General features: G+C 47.6%; 1 protein-coding gene across 12 annotated transcripts in view; it reads left to right on the forward strand.

The window, feature by feature from the left end:
- SIDT2 (SID1 transmembrane family member 2) overlaps positions 1-13827 on the forward strand; it is a 37771-nt gene extending 23944 nt beyond the window's left edge. For all 12 annotated transcript variants that reach the window (XM_077249866.1, XM_077249854.1, XM_077249862.1 and 9 more), the window contains 14 exons: positions 989-1107; positions 3751-3824; positions 4066-4132; positions 4207-4280; positions 6524-6647; positions 7650-7767; positions 7856-7992; positions 9024-9132; positions 9213-9289; positions 10218-10264; positions 10590-10695; positions 10779-10889; positions 11900-12013; positions 12094-13827. In XM_077249866.1, the coding sequence (XP_077105981.1) occupies positions 989-1107; positions 3751-3824; positions 4066-4132; positions 4207-4280; positions 6524-6647; positions 7650-7767; positions 7856-7992; positions 9024-9132; positions 9213-9289; positions 10218-10264; positions 10590-10695; positions 10779-10889; positions 11900-12013; positions 12094-12156 (1340 nt within the window). In that variant the 3' untranslated portion in view covers positions 12157-13827. The remainder of the gene's footprint in view (positions 1-988; positions 1108-3750; positions 3825-4065; positions 4133-4206; positions 4281-6523; positions 6648-7649; positions 7768-7855; positions 7993-9023; positions 9133-9212; positions 9290-10217; positions 10265-10589; positions 10696-10778; positions 10890-11899; positions 12014-12093) is intronic.
- The last annotated feature ends 731 nt before the right edge of the window (positions 13828-14558 follow it).

Raw genomic sequence — 14558 nt, forward strand, 5'->3', positions numbered from 1 at the left:
TTCATGCCTTCCTCTTTCCGTGCCTGGTCTCCCTCTCTGGCCTCCATCATCCATGGATGATGAATGTAGCTGTCGGCAATGTTGAGTCTTGTGTATATAGTGTCACTTTGCCGGTGACTTTCTATTCAATTTGTAATTTATGCTAATTAGATGATCTGCATTATAATTTTATGTTGTGTACTGACAGCGGCGTCCATATAATGTTCTGTATTCTACACCATTACAATTACTGTCGGGTGATCACTGGGTGGTGGGGGGGTAAGTGCCAGGCGTCCATGGTGTGGTGGGGGTATAGAGTGGAGAGGCACCAGGTGATGGAGTGGTCCCAGGTGGCACCGTGTGGTGGGGGTATAGAGTGGAGAGGCACCAGGTCCCAGGCGGCACCGTGTGGTGGGGATATAGAGTGGAGAGGCACCAGGTAATGGGGGTATAGAGTGGAGAGGCACCAGGTGATGGGGTGGTCCCAGGCGGCACTGTGTGGTGGGGGTATAGAGTGGAGAGGCATCAGGTGATGGGGTGGTCCCAGGTGGCACCGTGTGGTGGGGGTATAGAGTGGAGAGGCACCAGGTCCCAGGCGGCACCGTGTGGTGGGGATATAGAGTGGAGAGGCACCAGGTAATGGGGGTATAGAGTGGAGAGGCACCAGGTAATGGGGGTATAGAGTGGAGAGGCATCAGGTGATTGGGGGGGGGTCCCAGGCGGCACAGTGTGGTGGCAGCGTGGCGCCATATCATGTAGATGAAAGTTCCCTGAGAAGCAGTCACTGTTGGATAGATTGTAGGACACTGTTCACATCTCGCCATTGGCCTCCACTCAGGGCATATGTGAGACTGTGCCTCCATAGGGTTTTGTTAACCCTACAGCCTCCGTCCGTCCATCTCCTATTCCCTACAGTAGTTCTGCAGTGGCTGGGATGGGCACATGAGACTTCCTTCCAGTTGTTTCCTTGCTTTCTTCAGCTGTAACGTCTCAATTTTCTTCCCTGCAGATAAGTCTCTTGAGAATCTGGTGCCTCGTCCTCGCTTGGAGTCTCTGAGCTCCGTAGAAGAAGACGACTATGACACTCTGACCGACATAGAGTCCGATAAGAACGTCATTAGGACAAAGGTAAAGCCGATTGTGATGTGGGAAAGGGGTTCTTATATGGTAATGGGTAGGGTTGAGCGACCTTTACTTTTATAGGATCGGGTCGGGTTTCACGAAACCCGACTTTTTCAAAAGTCGGGTCGAGTGAAATCGGCCGATCCTAAAAGTCGGGGTCGGCCGAAACTCGAAACCCAATGCAGTGCATTGGGTTTCCAATGGTTCCCAGGGTCTGAAGGAGCGGAAACTCTCCTTCAGGCCCTGGGATCCATATTTAAGTGTAAAATAAAGAATTAAAATAAAAAATATCGCTATACTTACCCTCTGACGGGCCCTGGTACTAACCGGGAACCTTCCTTCCTTAGAATCAGCCTTCCAGGACCTTGCGGTGACGTCGCGGCTTGTGATTGGTCGCGCGGCCGCCCATGTGACCGCTCGCACGACCAATCACAAGCCGCGACGTCACCGTGACGTCACCGAAGGTCCTGGAAGGGCTGATTCTTAGGAAGGAAGGCTGCCGGAAAGAAGCAGGGCGTGTCCGAGGGTGAGTATATACCTAATAGGAATATACTCACCCTCGGCTTCGTTCCGGCAGCCTTCCTTCCTAAGAATCAGCCCTTCCAGGACCTTCGGTGACGTCGCGGCTTGTGATTGGTCGCGCGAGCGGTCACATGGGCGGCCGCGCGACCAATCACAAGCCGCGACGTCACCGCAAGGTCCTGGAAGGCTGATTCTAAGGAAGGAAGGTTCCCGGTTAGTACCAGGGCCCGTCAGAGGGTAAGTATAGCGATATTTTTTATTTTAATTCTTTATTTTACACTTAAATCTGAATTCCGATACCAATTCCCGATATCTTAAACATATCGGGAATCGGTATCGGAATTCCGATTCCAGATTCAGAAGATCGCCGACTTCATGGCCGACCCCACACAGGGGTCGGGTCGGGTTTCATGAAACCCGACTTTGCCAAAAGTCGGCGACTTCTGAAAATTGCCGACCCGTTTCGCTCAACCCTAGTCATGGGGCTTTAAACCACTTTTTAAAAACTTTTGCCAATCCGGCAAACCACCCCAAATAGGAGAGACGGATATAAAATCTATTGTTTTCCACATCACTGCCCCTGCCCATTTGATCACCTCATTCACTTCTGATTTGGGCATTACCCATGGTGTGTGGCACTGACGTCACCCTGCCTGTCCTATGGCACGTGCTCTCTGCGCATGCGCCGGATTCTTTCCCAGGATCATGCAGTGCGCACAGAGGAATTGGACCATCTCCAAGGAGTCTCCTCTGAATGCTCCTGATGTTCCTTGTTCTGGAAAACCCTTTATCTCTGATTTCACCTGCCCCAGTTGTTCAGCTTATTTCTTCCTTTCTCAAAAATCACATGTATGCTCAGCCGAGCTGAGTGTGCTTATCTGGTGAGTTCAAGAGCAATACCTGCCAGTCAAATGTTAGTTTGGCTAAAAACTTTCTAATGTGTATGAAAAGCCTTAGTGGCCATTTCTAATTGGCAACTGGGCCAGAAGTTGTACACCTGGGGGAGGGGACGACCGGGTCTGGCATTGTACACCTGATGGGGTGACTGGGCTGAATGTTGTACATCTGGGGGAGCTGGCGACTGGGTTGGACACGTTGTACACCTGGGGACAGCTGGCGACTGGGCTGGATATGTTGTACACCTGGGGGAGCTGGCGACTGGGACGGACACGTTGTACACCTGGGGGAGCTGGCGACTTGGCTGGACACGTTGTACACCTGGGGGAGCTGGCGACTTGGCTGGACACATTGTACACCTGGGGGAGCTGGCGACTTGGCTGGACACGTTGTACACCTGGGGACAGCTGGCGACTGGGCTGGATATGTTGTACACCTGGGGGAGCTGGCGACTGGGACGGACACGTTGTACACCTGGGGGAGCTGACGACTTGGCTGGACACGTTGTACACCTGGGGGAGCTGGCGACTTGGCTGGACACGTTGTACACCTGGGGGAGCTGGCGACTTGGCTGGACACGTTGTACACCTGGGGGAGCTGGCGACTGGGCCGGACACATTGTACACCTGGGGGAGCTGGCGACTGGGCCGGACACATTGTACACCTGGGGGAGCTGGCGAATGGGCCGGACACGTTGTACACCTGGGGGAGCTGGCGACTGGGCTGGACACGTTGTACACCTGAGGGAACTGGCGACTGGGCTGGACACGTTGTACACCTGGGGGAGCTGGCGACTGTACCGGACACGTTGTACACCTGGGGAAGCTGGCGACTGGGCTGGACACGTTGTACACCTGGGGGAGCTGGCGACAGGGCCGGACACATTGTACACCTGGGGTGGGCGGACGGCAGGGCCATACACTTTGTACACCTGGGGGAGCTGACGACTGGGCTGGATATGTTGTGCATCTGGGGGCTGCATGAGGCTGGACCGGACACGTTGTACACTTGGGGTGGGTGGACGACGGGGCCATATACGTTGTGCACTGGAGGAGGGATGGGGGCTGTGAAGGTGCCGGATGTTGTACTCTGGGGTCCATGGGATGGAAAGAGAAGAACAGAGTTCAGTGATGGAGCCGGGTCTGTGTGGGTGTATGATTATAGCCGGCTGTGTTTTTCTGCAGCTGAGAGATGTTTCCGCTCATAATTGTCCTGTTTTTTTCTTTTCAGAAATATCTGTGCGTTGCAGATCTGGCGAGAAAAGACAAACGTGTGATGAGAAAAAAGTACCAGATTTATTTCTGGTGAGGAGATGCGAGCGCGGCACGTCTGACCCCGTCACTTCATGTTCACTTATCCCCACACAGATCTCTTTAACCCCTTCCTGCCCCTGCTGCTATCGGCTTTCTAGTCAATGCCGGTTAACTGAGAGCTTGTACAGAAAGTATATTTCACTTTTCCTCCGACCAATGCCCTTAGTTTAGCCCTTCATATCCTGACACTTTTATGCATGGTCGTGCCTGATTGCTCGTGTCTCCTCTACAGGAACATCTCCACGATCGCCGTGTTCTACGCTTTGCCCGTCGTGCAGCTCGTTATAACCTACCAGACGGTGAGAGAATAGGGGTGAATGAACATTATATGTGCACTCACATCCGGATATAACATCAGTTCCCCTGTCTCTAGGTGGTGAATGTAACAGGGAACCAAGATATTTGCTACTATAACTTTCTGTGCGCCCATCCCCTCGGATCGCTGAGGTACGTCATGGAGCATCTCCTGGAGATCTAGGAGAATATTGTATATCTGCAGATTTTTTATTTTTATGCAACTTTACATAAAGTAAAAAGATACATACACAGTGGCATGTAAAAGCTTGTGCACCCCTGGTTAAAATCACTAATATTGTGAACAGTTTAGCTAGTTTAAGATGAAATGATCTCTAAAAGGGCTAAAGTTAAAGATGACACCTTTCCTTTGCATTTTAGGGAAAAGAAAATATATTTTCAACTTTTACATTTTAAAAATTACAAAAAATGGAAAATGAGCCGATGCATAAGTTTTGGCATCCTGCATTGTTAGTACCTAGTAGCGCCCCCTTTTGAAAGTATCACAACTTGTAAACCCTTTTTGTAGCTAGACAAAAGTGTTTCAATTCTTATTTGGGGGATTTTCATCCGTTCTTCCTTGGAGAATTCCTCCACTTCTGTGAGATTCCAGGGCCGTCTTCCATCCTCTGCTATTTTGAGGTCTAGCCACAGATTTTCAATGATATTCAGATCACGGGACTGTGAGGGCCATTGTAAAACTTTCAGCTTGCGCCTTTGTGGTTGTCTATTGTGGATTTTGATGTGTTTAGGATCATTATTAGTGATAAGCGAGTGTACCCGTTGCTCTGGTTTTCCCGAGCACGCTCGGGTGACTTCCGAGTATTTTTTAGTGTTCGGAGATTAAGTTTTCATCTTGGCAGCTGAATGATTTACAGCTATTAGCCAGCTTGATTACGTGTGGGAATTCTCTAGCAACCAAGCAACCCCCACATGTACTTAGCCTGGCTAGTAGCTGTAAATCATTCAGCTGAGGCGATGAAAACTTAATCTCCGAACACTAACAAATACTCGGAGGTCACCCGAGTGTGCTCTGGAAAACCCGAGCAACGAGTATACTCGCTCATCGCTAATCATTATCCATTTTTAGAAGCCATCCTCTTCCTCTTTTTTCACCTTCAGCTTTTTTACAGATGGTGTTATGTTTGCATAACCGAATTTGTTGAAATTTCATTGAATCTATTCTTCCCTCTATCCGTGAAATTTCCCTGTGCCATTGGATGCAACACAACCCCGAAGTATGATTGATCCACCCCCATGCTTAATGGTTGGCGAGATGTTCTTTTCCTGAAGTTCTGTGCCCTTTTTTCTCCACACATACCTTTTATCATTGGGGCCAAAAAGTTCTATTTTATCCTCATCAGTCCATAAGACTTGTTTCCAAAATGAATCAGGCTTGTTTAGATGTTCTTTTGCATACTTACGCTGAATTTTATGGTGAAGATGCAGGAGTGGTTTTCTTCTGATGACCCTTTTCATGAAGACCATACTTGTGCAGGTGTCTCTGAACAGTAGAACAATGTACCACAACTCCAGAGTCTAAATCTTTCTGAAGTTCTTTTGCAGTAAAGGGGAGGTTCTGATTTGCCTCTCGAGCAATCCTATGAGCAGCTCTCACTGAAATTTTGCTTGGTCTTCCAGACCTTATCTTGACCTCCACTGTTCCTTGTAACTGCCATTTCTTAATTACATTTCAAACTGAGGAAAAAGCAATTTGAACACGCTTTATCTTCTTATAGCCTTCTTCTTTGTGGGCCTCCACCTTTTTCAGAGTGCCAGGCAGCTGCTTAGTAGAACCCATGGTTGCTGGTGTTTGGCACAAGGTTAGAGGAGGCTGCGTTTTTATGAAGCTGGGAAATTTGCATCACCTGGCCTTTCCTAACAATGATGATGAACAAGCCATAACCCTAACAGACTAATTAAGGTCTGAAATCTTGGTCAGTTATCTGACCACCCAAATCTCCAAGGGGACCCAGACTTTAGCATCTGTCATGCTTTTTGTAATTTTTTTCTAAATGGAAAAGGACACATTTTTTTGCCTAAAATACTAAGAAACGTGTCATACTATCGCACCTCCACTCTATTCTGGATGGGGCTGCAGGTCCCTATTCTTGGGGCTCCAGTTACTCCTCTCTCCCCATACAGAACTCCTCCGAGCTGGAGGTTGGGAGAGATGGCGGTCTTCCAAACGAGCATGTGCCTGACGGCTGTCTATTATCTATGGTCAGTTTGAGACTCCATATCTCAAACAATAACAAAACTAATAACATTTTGGAAGTTTCCAGGACCCTCGTAGAACACTTGTTTTTAGCACACCGGTAATATCGCCCCAGTGGCTGACATTAGTGTGGGTTTTTTGTGCTTTTTATGTTTTTGTATCCTTTTTCTCTTTCTAGTGCTTTTAACAACATCCTCAGTAACCTGGGCTACATCCTGTTGGGGTTACTTTTCCTCATCATTGTGCTGCAGAGAGAACTCCGTCACAACCGCAGCCGCTTCTACAGCAAGGGGCAGGTGGAGGTGAGGACGAGCCACGCGAGCTCATACATGAAGCTGCTCTGGTCTACTGGGGGTATATAGAGCTCATAGGAAGACGGGTGACAGCCAATACAGGTCCATTACAGTCAGTTCTCCCAGCCACAGATTCACTGCAGAATGTTACCTTTCTTGGCGCACATACTTTTGCTATATAACTTAAAGGGTTTGTCCACTATTTTAACAACTCAGTCATAAATTCTGTATTCCCCAGGTAAAATAAAAAAAAAATAAAAATTAAAAACGCTGGTACTCACCTTTTGCACATTGTCATCTGAGCGCTGCAGCCAGTCCATGGCCACAGATTGGCTGCAGCACTCGAACGTCATCCAGGTTAAGTGTAAATGAATAAGCCCATTATCTGCCGATGATTGGCTGCAGTGCTGATAACAATGTCGCTTGATTACTGGGATACCCAGCCCTGACATTCTTTGCTATAGTGGCGCCGCTGTAGCAGGTGAGGTGTAAGGTGGTGTTTTTTTTTGTTTTTTTTTTCTTTTCTTTCTCTGAGGCCTACACCATTTAAGACTTCTACAAGTAGTGGACAATCCTCTTAAGATCCCATCGACGGTGGATTAAAGTTGTCCATTCCTGCACTTTTACGTGGACTGACCATCTGATGTGCATGGTGGCCCCTGGACCCCACTCCTGTAGTTTTTAGCTGGACTGACCATCTGATGTGCATGGCGGCCCCTGGACCCCACTCCTGCAGTTTTTAGCTGGACTGACCATCTGATGTGCATGGCGGCCCCTGGACCCCACTCCTGCAGTTTTTAGCTGGACTGACCACCCGATGTGCATGGCGGCCCCTGGACCCCACTCCTGTAGTTTTTAGCTGGACTGACCACCTAATGTGCATGGCAGCCCCTGGACCCCACTCCTATAGTTTTTAGCTGAGCGGTCATGTATATATTAGGGTCGACACCATATGGCCACCATTACTTACGTCTGGGGCATACGCTCATCCATCCTCTTCCTTCTGTTCAGGAGTGTGGCATCCCAAAACACTTTGGCCTGTTTTATGCCATGGGCACGGCCCTGATGATGGAGGGTCTGCTCAGCGCCTGTTACCACGTGTGTCCCAATTACACCAACTTCCAGTTTGGTTAGTATTCCGCCATTCCTTACTACTTGTCAGTCCCTGGACGCCCCCACTATTCCCATCCCACCATTGTTCTTTGCCTTTCTTACAGATACTTCCTTCATGTATATGATTGCCGGACTGTGCATGCTGATGCTGTATCAGAAGAGACACCCTGATATTAATGCCAGCGCCTACAGTGCCTACGCCTGCCTGGCCATCGTCATCTTCTTCTCCGTCCTTGGTGTGGTCAGTGACTTGCATGGTTATGGCTGCCCCTTTATACAGGCGAATCTTCCCATTATAGACTCCAGGAGAGCGCAGTTAGTGTTCATTGGCGCACAAGGCAAAGGAGGCCGTTCCCAATCATGTCGTAGTATTTGGGCATCCGAAAAGAGTAGCGACATGTTCATCACCCTAAATGGAACCGGTCAGGGGGATTAGGACCCCCCATACAGATATCCAGGACTGTAACAAGCTGCTTTACTATATTCTGGCTGATGCTGCGTGACATGGAGAAAGTACTTTACAGTGTAGCACTCTGTTTTTAAAAGACAAAGGTGCTGGTCTGGTGGTCTAAAGCCACCTGAAATATTTTGTTTTAAGGTATATTCTCAGCTTGGACATTTACAGGGGTATTCCCATCTCCAAGATCCTATCTCGATATATAGCGGGTATAATAATATTAGCAAATACCTCAAATTAGAAATGTAGTGTAGTATAGTTCTTCTGATTTCATTATGTCGCTTACTCCATGTGCAGGGCATTGCAGTAGCTTCGGAATCCATTATTATGACTACTCATATAGTGACGGTTAGTTGTTAGTGTTGTAACCATAGATTCCTAAGCTACTGCAATGCCCTGTATATGGGCTAAGCAACATGGCTAATCAGAAGAACTATATAACATTTCTACTTGGAAGTATTTGCTAACGTTATACCTACGATAATGGATATGATCTTAGATATAGGAATACTCCTTTTAATGCACATCTGTAGAATGACATACGTTTATGATGGATGTGCGTTCCATACCTGCCGGTATCACGGGTAAAGGGTGCAATCTTGCACTTTTGGGAGTGGAGGGATGTTGGCTCGTGCTCAGTTACCTCTATTCACCTTTCATTGCTCGTCCAAAAACAGCCAAACGGGGACAATAAATTAGACAACCCCTTATATACTTCTACGGTGCCAACAACCCCTCAGCCGGACCTTCCCCAAAAACCTTTTTATAATGCTGTCCGTATCCGCCTTCATTACTGCGGTTTCTCTCTTCCTCAGGTGTTCGGGAAAGGAAACACCATTTTCTGGATCGTGTTCTCGGTGATTCACATCGTGTTTACTCTGGTGCTGAGCACTCAGCTTTATTACATGGGCCGCTGGAGACTAGGTAACGCCATGCGGATCGGTGGCAGCCGCCAACCTTTGCCCGGTCACGTTCCTTATCTCCGTGTCACTCTTTACCTCCAGACTCCGGGATCCTGCGCCGGATCCTGCAGGTTCTGTACACGGACTGTGTCAGGCAGTGCAGCCCCCCGATGTACGTGGTGAGTAACGGCCGCTGCCCCGTCTGTGTGCCCCGGGGTCTACATGTAGGTGCGTGTCTCATCAGATCCATTGTTTTCTCTCTACATGTCTATATATGTATTGTATAGACTGGGATGTGACGGTAAGTGGCCGGGACGTCGCACACGTGCATGTCTTGTGAGCCGGTGTCTCTTCTCAGCTGCTCCTTTCTACAACATTCTCGTTTCTCTCGGCCAAAATGCCAGGGCAGAAGAGAACCCACAGAGATAAAGAGAACTACAAGTGACACGTTCCTTAATATAAATTACCAAAGTCAAGTACAAAAAATATATACAGTATATACTATCGCATTGTGTAACGCCTCTGCAACTGGAGGCAACGTGCATTGGCAATTTGAGGTCACCATTTTTATTTTTCTTCAATGCTTTTCTCTTTCTTTGTAACTTTATGGGGTTCTCCGATGCCACCCACTTCCTCATCAGGAGGTGATTGGCATCACATCGGCACATACCTGTCTGTACACCTGTCCGATTGTGGACATGGAGCGGCAGGTATGTGTAGACACGACGTGGTCGGCGCTGCCCGCCTCCTGTTGGACGTGAGTGTCTGACTCGCATGGACATTCATGTATTTCCTATGGGGAGAGGGGAAAAACTTGCTGCCAGACACCTCTGACCGCAGCGTCTGTCCTGAGAAAAGGATCAGGGTCTTAAATGTAAACGACCTGATTTTTCATTCTTCCCTGACATCATCTGCTGGGGAAGAATCGGGAAGCCCCCCTATAGATAAGATGGTCAGCTGGTGCCACCAACTTTAATCTTGTATGTACGGGGTCTTTAACCTTCTGTGACTGTCACTTGTATCCTCGCACTTCTCGCCTCCTTACCTTCTGGTTTTCTTTCTCTTGCATTTTCTCCATGAGACACTAACCCTTCTCCAATTTTCCAGGATCGCATGGTGCTGCTCGTCATGGGGAACATCATAAACTGGTCTTTGTGAGTACCTAGAGCGTTTCTGCAAAATGTAAACCTTTTTGCCACAAAATCAAATTCAAGGCTAGGATAAAAGCTCATTCTAAGTCAAAGCCTGATTCATCAACGGCTTCTGGCGTAAAAAAAAGGTTTGCCAAACTTTTTAAAACTTCAGGCTGCTCTAAAATTTTGGCATTTTCACCCATCGCTGGCAAAGTGGACGAAGCAGGGGCATAGCGAGCACTGCTTGTCATATCCATGAGCAGCGGCATTCAGTACCCCACAAATCTTACTTTTAAGTCAATTAAACCACTATAGACCCAGCCTTACATTTATTCCCTCTCTGCAGGGCGGCCTATGGCCTAATCGTGCGACCTAATGATTTTGCCTCTTACCTTCTTGCCATTGGGATCTGCAACTTGCTGCTTTACTTTGCTTTCTACATCATCATGAAGGTGAGCAGTGAGGGACTTGGAGCTTTTTCTGTCTTTTCTTTGTATCCTCCGTAATTACGTTGTCTTCCCATCTGTACGATTAGCTCCGCAGTGGAGAAAAGATCCTTCCTCTCCCGTTACTTTGTATCGCCTGCACGTCTGTGGTCTGGGGATTCGCTCTGTTCTTCTTCTTCCAAGGACTCAGTACCTGGCAGGTGAGTAATGAAGAAGATGGTGAAGAAGGCTGAGCTTACTGATTAACCTGTGCGTGTCATACAAGAAGCCTTGAAAAATGAGAATATGGATGAAAGCCGCTAAGCCTTCATAGAGTAATCCTTCCACCAACATCTCTAGATATGTAGATCTCCCGCCATCTCCTGTATAATACTGTGCCGAGACCCTGCGCTACCCTGCTGAGGGGCAAACGCCCCCAAACAGGTGTCCGTAGAGGAGATTCTGACTTGTCATTGATATCTGGTCTTATCTGCTGCCAGGGTCATTATACGGCAGGTATCTCTGTTAGTGTCTATCTCGCTAGAAACACCCATGGCTGTATCATGTAGGTATTCCGAGGAGGTAAAACCTACGCACCATGTGGCATCAGATTTGATGATTGTGGGTGGAATAGGAACAGGAACACAATTTTGTGTCGATGCCTCAAGATGTAAATCTGCTCTTGAGGATTACACAGATGGCAAAAAAAAAATACCATCTAATGACCCCAACATCATAGAATAGCTGATTGAAAAAGGTATCATCAAAAGGTTTTGTTACTTCATTTTAGATGCTTTTATAACTACAACAGTAAGGGACGCGTTGCTGGAATCAGGGTCTCTGCCCCTACATTATGCTGCCCATAGATGGGTAGCAAAACCTGGTTTCCAGCTCGTAAAGTGATTGCGTACCTTTGCAATATACTATCACTTTGATTTCTGATCCCTGGGACCCCACCAGTTTGGACAATGAAGGGGTCCACAAGTCTTTCACTGCACAGTGGTTCTCGGACCACCCACTGTGCAGGGGAACTGCCGCTGGGCTCTATAGAAGTAAATGGGATCTCCTGCAGTTCTTTGCACAGCCGGTAGTAACCTCTTTATTTTCCGTATTGTGGGTGGTTGAAAAGCTAAGACCCTCACGGATCGTAGATCTTAGGACTGAACATTTATTAAAAATGACAGATCGGTAGATGTATTATTTTATCATGAACCATTTGTTTTTTCTTTAGAAAACTCCAGCTGAGTCTCGAGAGCACAACAGGGATTGTATCTTACTCGGCTTCTTCGATGACCATGATATTTGGCATTTCCTCTCCTCCATTGCCATGTTTGGGTCATTTCTTGTAAGTGTAATCGCCCAGAAACCTGAGAACTGGTCAGTGTAGGGGAGGACTTTTCACTGATGGTTTTTTTTCTTTCCAAGGTGCTGCTGTGTCTGGATGATGATCTGGATGATGTACAGAGAGACAAGATTTACGTGTTTTGAAACGTACCATAATGGATGTAACTAGCGAATATTAAAGGTCAGAGCTGCCGCAGCTGATGACACCAACCTGGTGCTTTTCCGTCCAGTTTTCCACACTTGAAGATGGTTCCTGAGCAAATTTGCAGCTCCAATAACAGGACTTGTGACCAATTTGTGCCAGGACAATAAAGGCTGCCTTTTTTTTTTGGTCTAACATTGTACTTTTCACATTAGCCACAGAGTGGCAGTATTGTTTCTTGTTGCCAAAACGGACCTTTTCGTGGCCCAGCTTCTCGGCCATTATATGGCTTTATGCTGCAATGCCGAAATCAAGTAGATGAACTTGTATGGATGGCGTCCGTCTGCTTGTCTGGGACTAGTGGGAGACATTACCTTGTGGAGGCAGTGACACACGGATTGAAGAAAAACGGTTCTTCTCATTCCCATCTTTTACTTAAGTGGGGGGGTTTGTCCTGGTCGGTACATATGAAGGATTTACTCAGCGTTCTCCTAATTAGACCAATCTCACCACGGCACTGATTTATTTATGTTTTTTTTTTTTTTTTAATATCCCTTGCTGAGGAGCTTTCTGTGGACTTAACCATAGATACAGGATCAGTGATTGCTGCTTCCTTGCTGGGGAGTGTTCTGTGGACTGGCCAAAGATGTAGGATCAGCGACTGTCGCTGCTTCCTTGCTGGGAAGTGTTCTGTGGACTGGCCATAGGTATAGGATCAGTGATTGCTGCTTCCTTGCTGGGGAGTGTTCTGTGGACTGGCCATAGATTTGGATCAGCGACTGTCGCTGCTTCCTTGCTGGGGAGTGTTCTGTGGACTGGCCATAGGTATAGGATCAGTGATTGCTGCTTCCTTGCTGGGGAGTGTTCTGTGGACTGGCCATAGATGTAGGATCAGTGATTGCTGCTTCCTTGCTGGGGAGTGTTCTGTGGACTGGCCATAGATGTAGGATCAGCGACTGTCGCTGCTTCCTTGCTGGGGAGTGTTCTGTGGACTGAACATGGATGTAGGATCAGTGATTGCTGCTTCCTTGCTGGGGAGTGTTCTGTGGACTGGCCATAGATGTAGGATCAGCGACTGTCGCTGCCTCCTTGCTGGGGAGTGTTCTGTAGACTGGCCATAGATGTAGGATCAGCGACTGTTGCTGGGGCAAAAGTGCACATAGGTTACAATGTAGGGCAGACCCCCCCCCCCCCCCAGCCAGAAGTATAGGGTTAATAAGGCTCCAGATACTGTACAGTGGATGTGGCTTATGATGAAGCGGACATTGTCATTGTGCACATAGGTTTGGAGTCCTAAATCCAACATGTAACAGAGCGCCTCGGGCACGGAAGAGCAAGACGGTGATCAGATAATCATGCAAACCTTGTCTTTTTTTCCGCCTATGTGTAAATGTTCCTGTGCCTGTTGTGTTGGTATTGGCATCCTGATACATTTTGTGCAGTGAAAGATGATGTCCAAGTCATTAAGAGGGTCCAGCAACAGCGCCATCTTGTCTCTGGGCGGTGTGTGGTATTGCCGCTCATTCCTAGTCACGTGACAGGGGGATAAGTTGTATTACCAGTTATTGCCCATGACCACAGCGGCGCTGGCTTTGGGGATAAAAATACAAATACGGTACCTAAACTCTTATAATAAAAAATAAATAAAAATTGTGGCGTCTTCTGTTGTAAAACTCTTCCTCATTAATATCGACTTTCAGGCTTTACTAGCGGAGATATTTTAGTGAATATATTAGTGTATATACCTTGCTGGATAAAGGACAGATGGGAATTTCTGTTCAGTAATGTCTGTTTTATACAATAAATTACTAAAGTGAGCACAAAGGGTTAAGGGGGTCTGTTGAGTGCACATTTCTGTACCTGTAAACCCCAGATCCCTTGGTGGAGGAGTGTGGGGTCTTATGAATCCAGGTAAGTGCACGCTAACTCCCTCCGAGATGGAGAATGTCCTCTCCAAGGGGTGAGGCAGTCTTAATGTGTGCTTGATCCTGCCATGAGGCGGACATATCGACTGTGGGACCAGGTCAACTTAATTGTATGGACAATCCCACAGCCCCTCACTCAGCATCCCTCTCCCACAGCATTTCCCTCACAAGATTTGCCCACAAAGATGCCCCGGACATTGTGAGCCTCCAGAATGAATTCTCCACAGCACTCGACACACATTTTGTTGCCCCGTATTAAAACAAAACCTCCCCTCCCCAATAAGTATATTACCCCACAATATGATCCCTCTACACACAGTATGATGCCCCACAGTACGACACCCACACAATGACTCTCCTCCAGTGTCTCTCCACCGCCCACAGCATGACATACACACTGATCTCCCACTGTAAATTCCCACACAGCCACCCAAAATCCACATGCAATTCCCCCCACACAGTATGCCACTTCCTCAGTA

This window comes from Ranitomeya variabilis, chromosome 4, assembly GCF_051348905.1.
Source record: "Ranitomeya variabilis isolate aRanVar5 chromosome 4, aRanVar5.hap1, whole genome shotgun sequence".
NCBI classification, from domain to species: Eukaryota; Metazoa; Chordata; class Amphibia; order Anura; family Dendrobatidae; genus Ranitomeya; species Ranitomeya variabilis.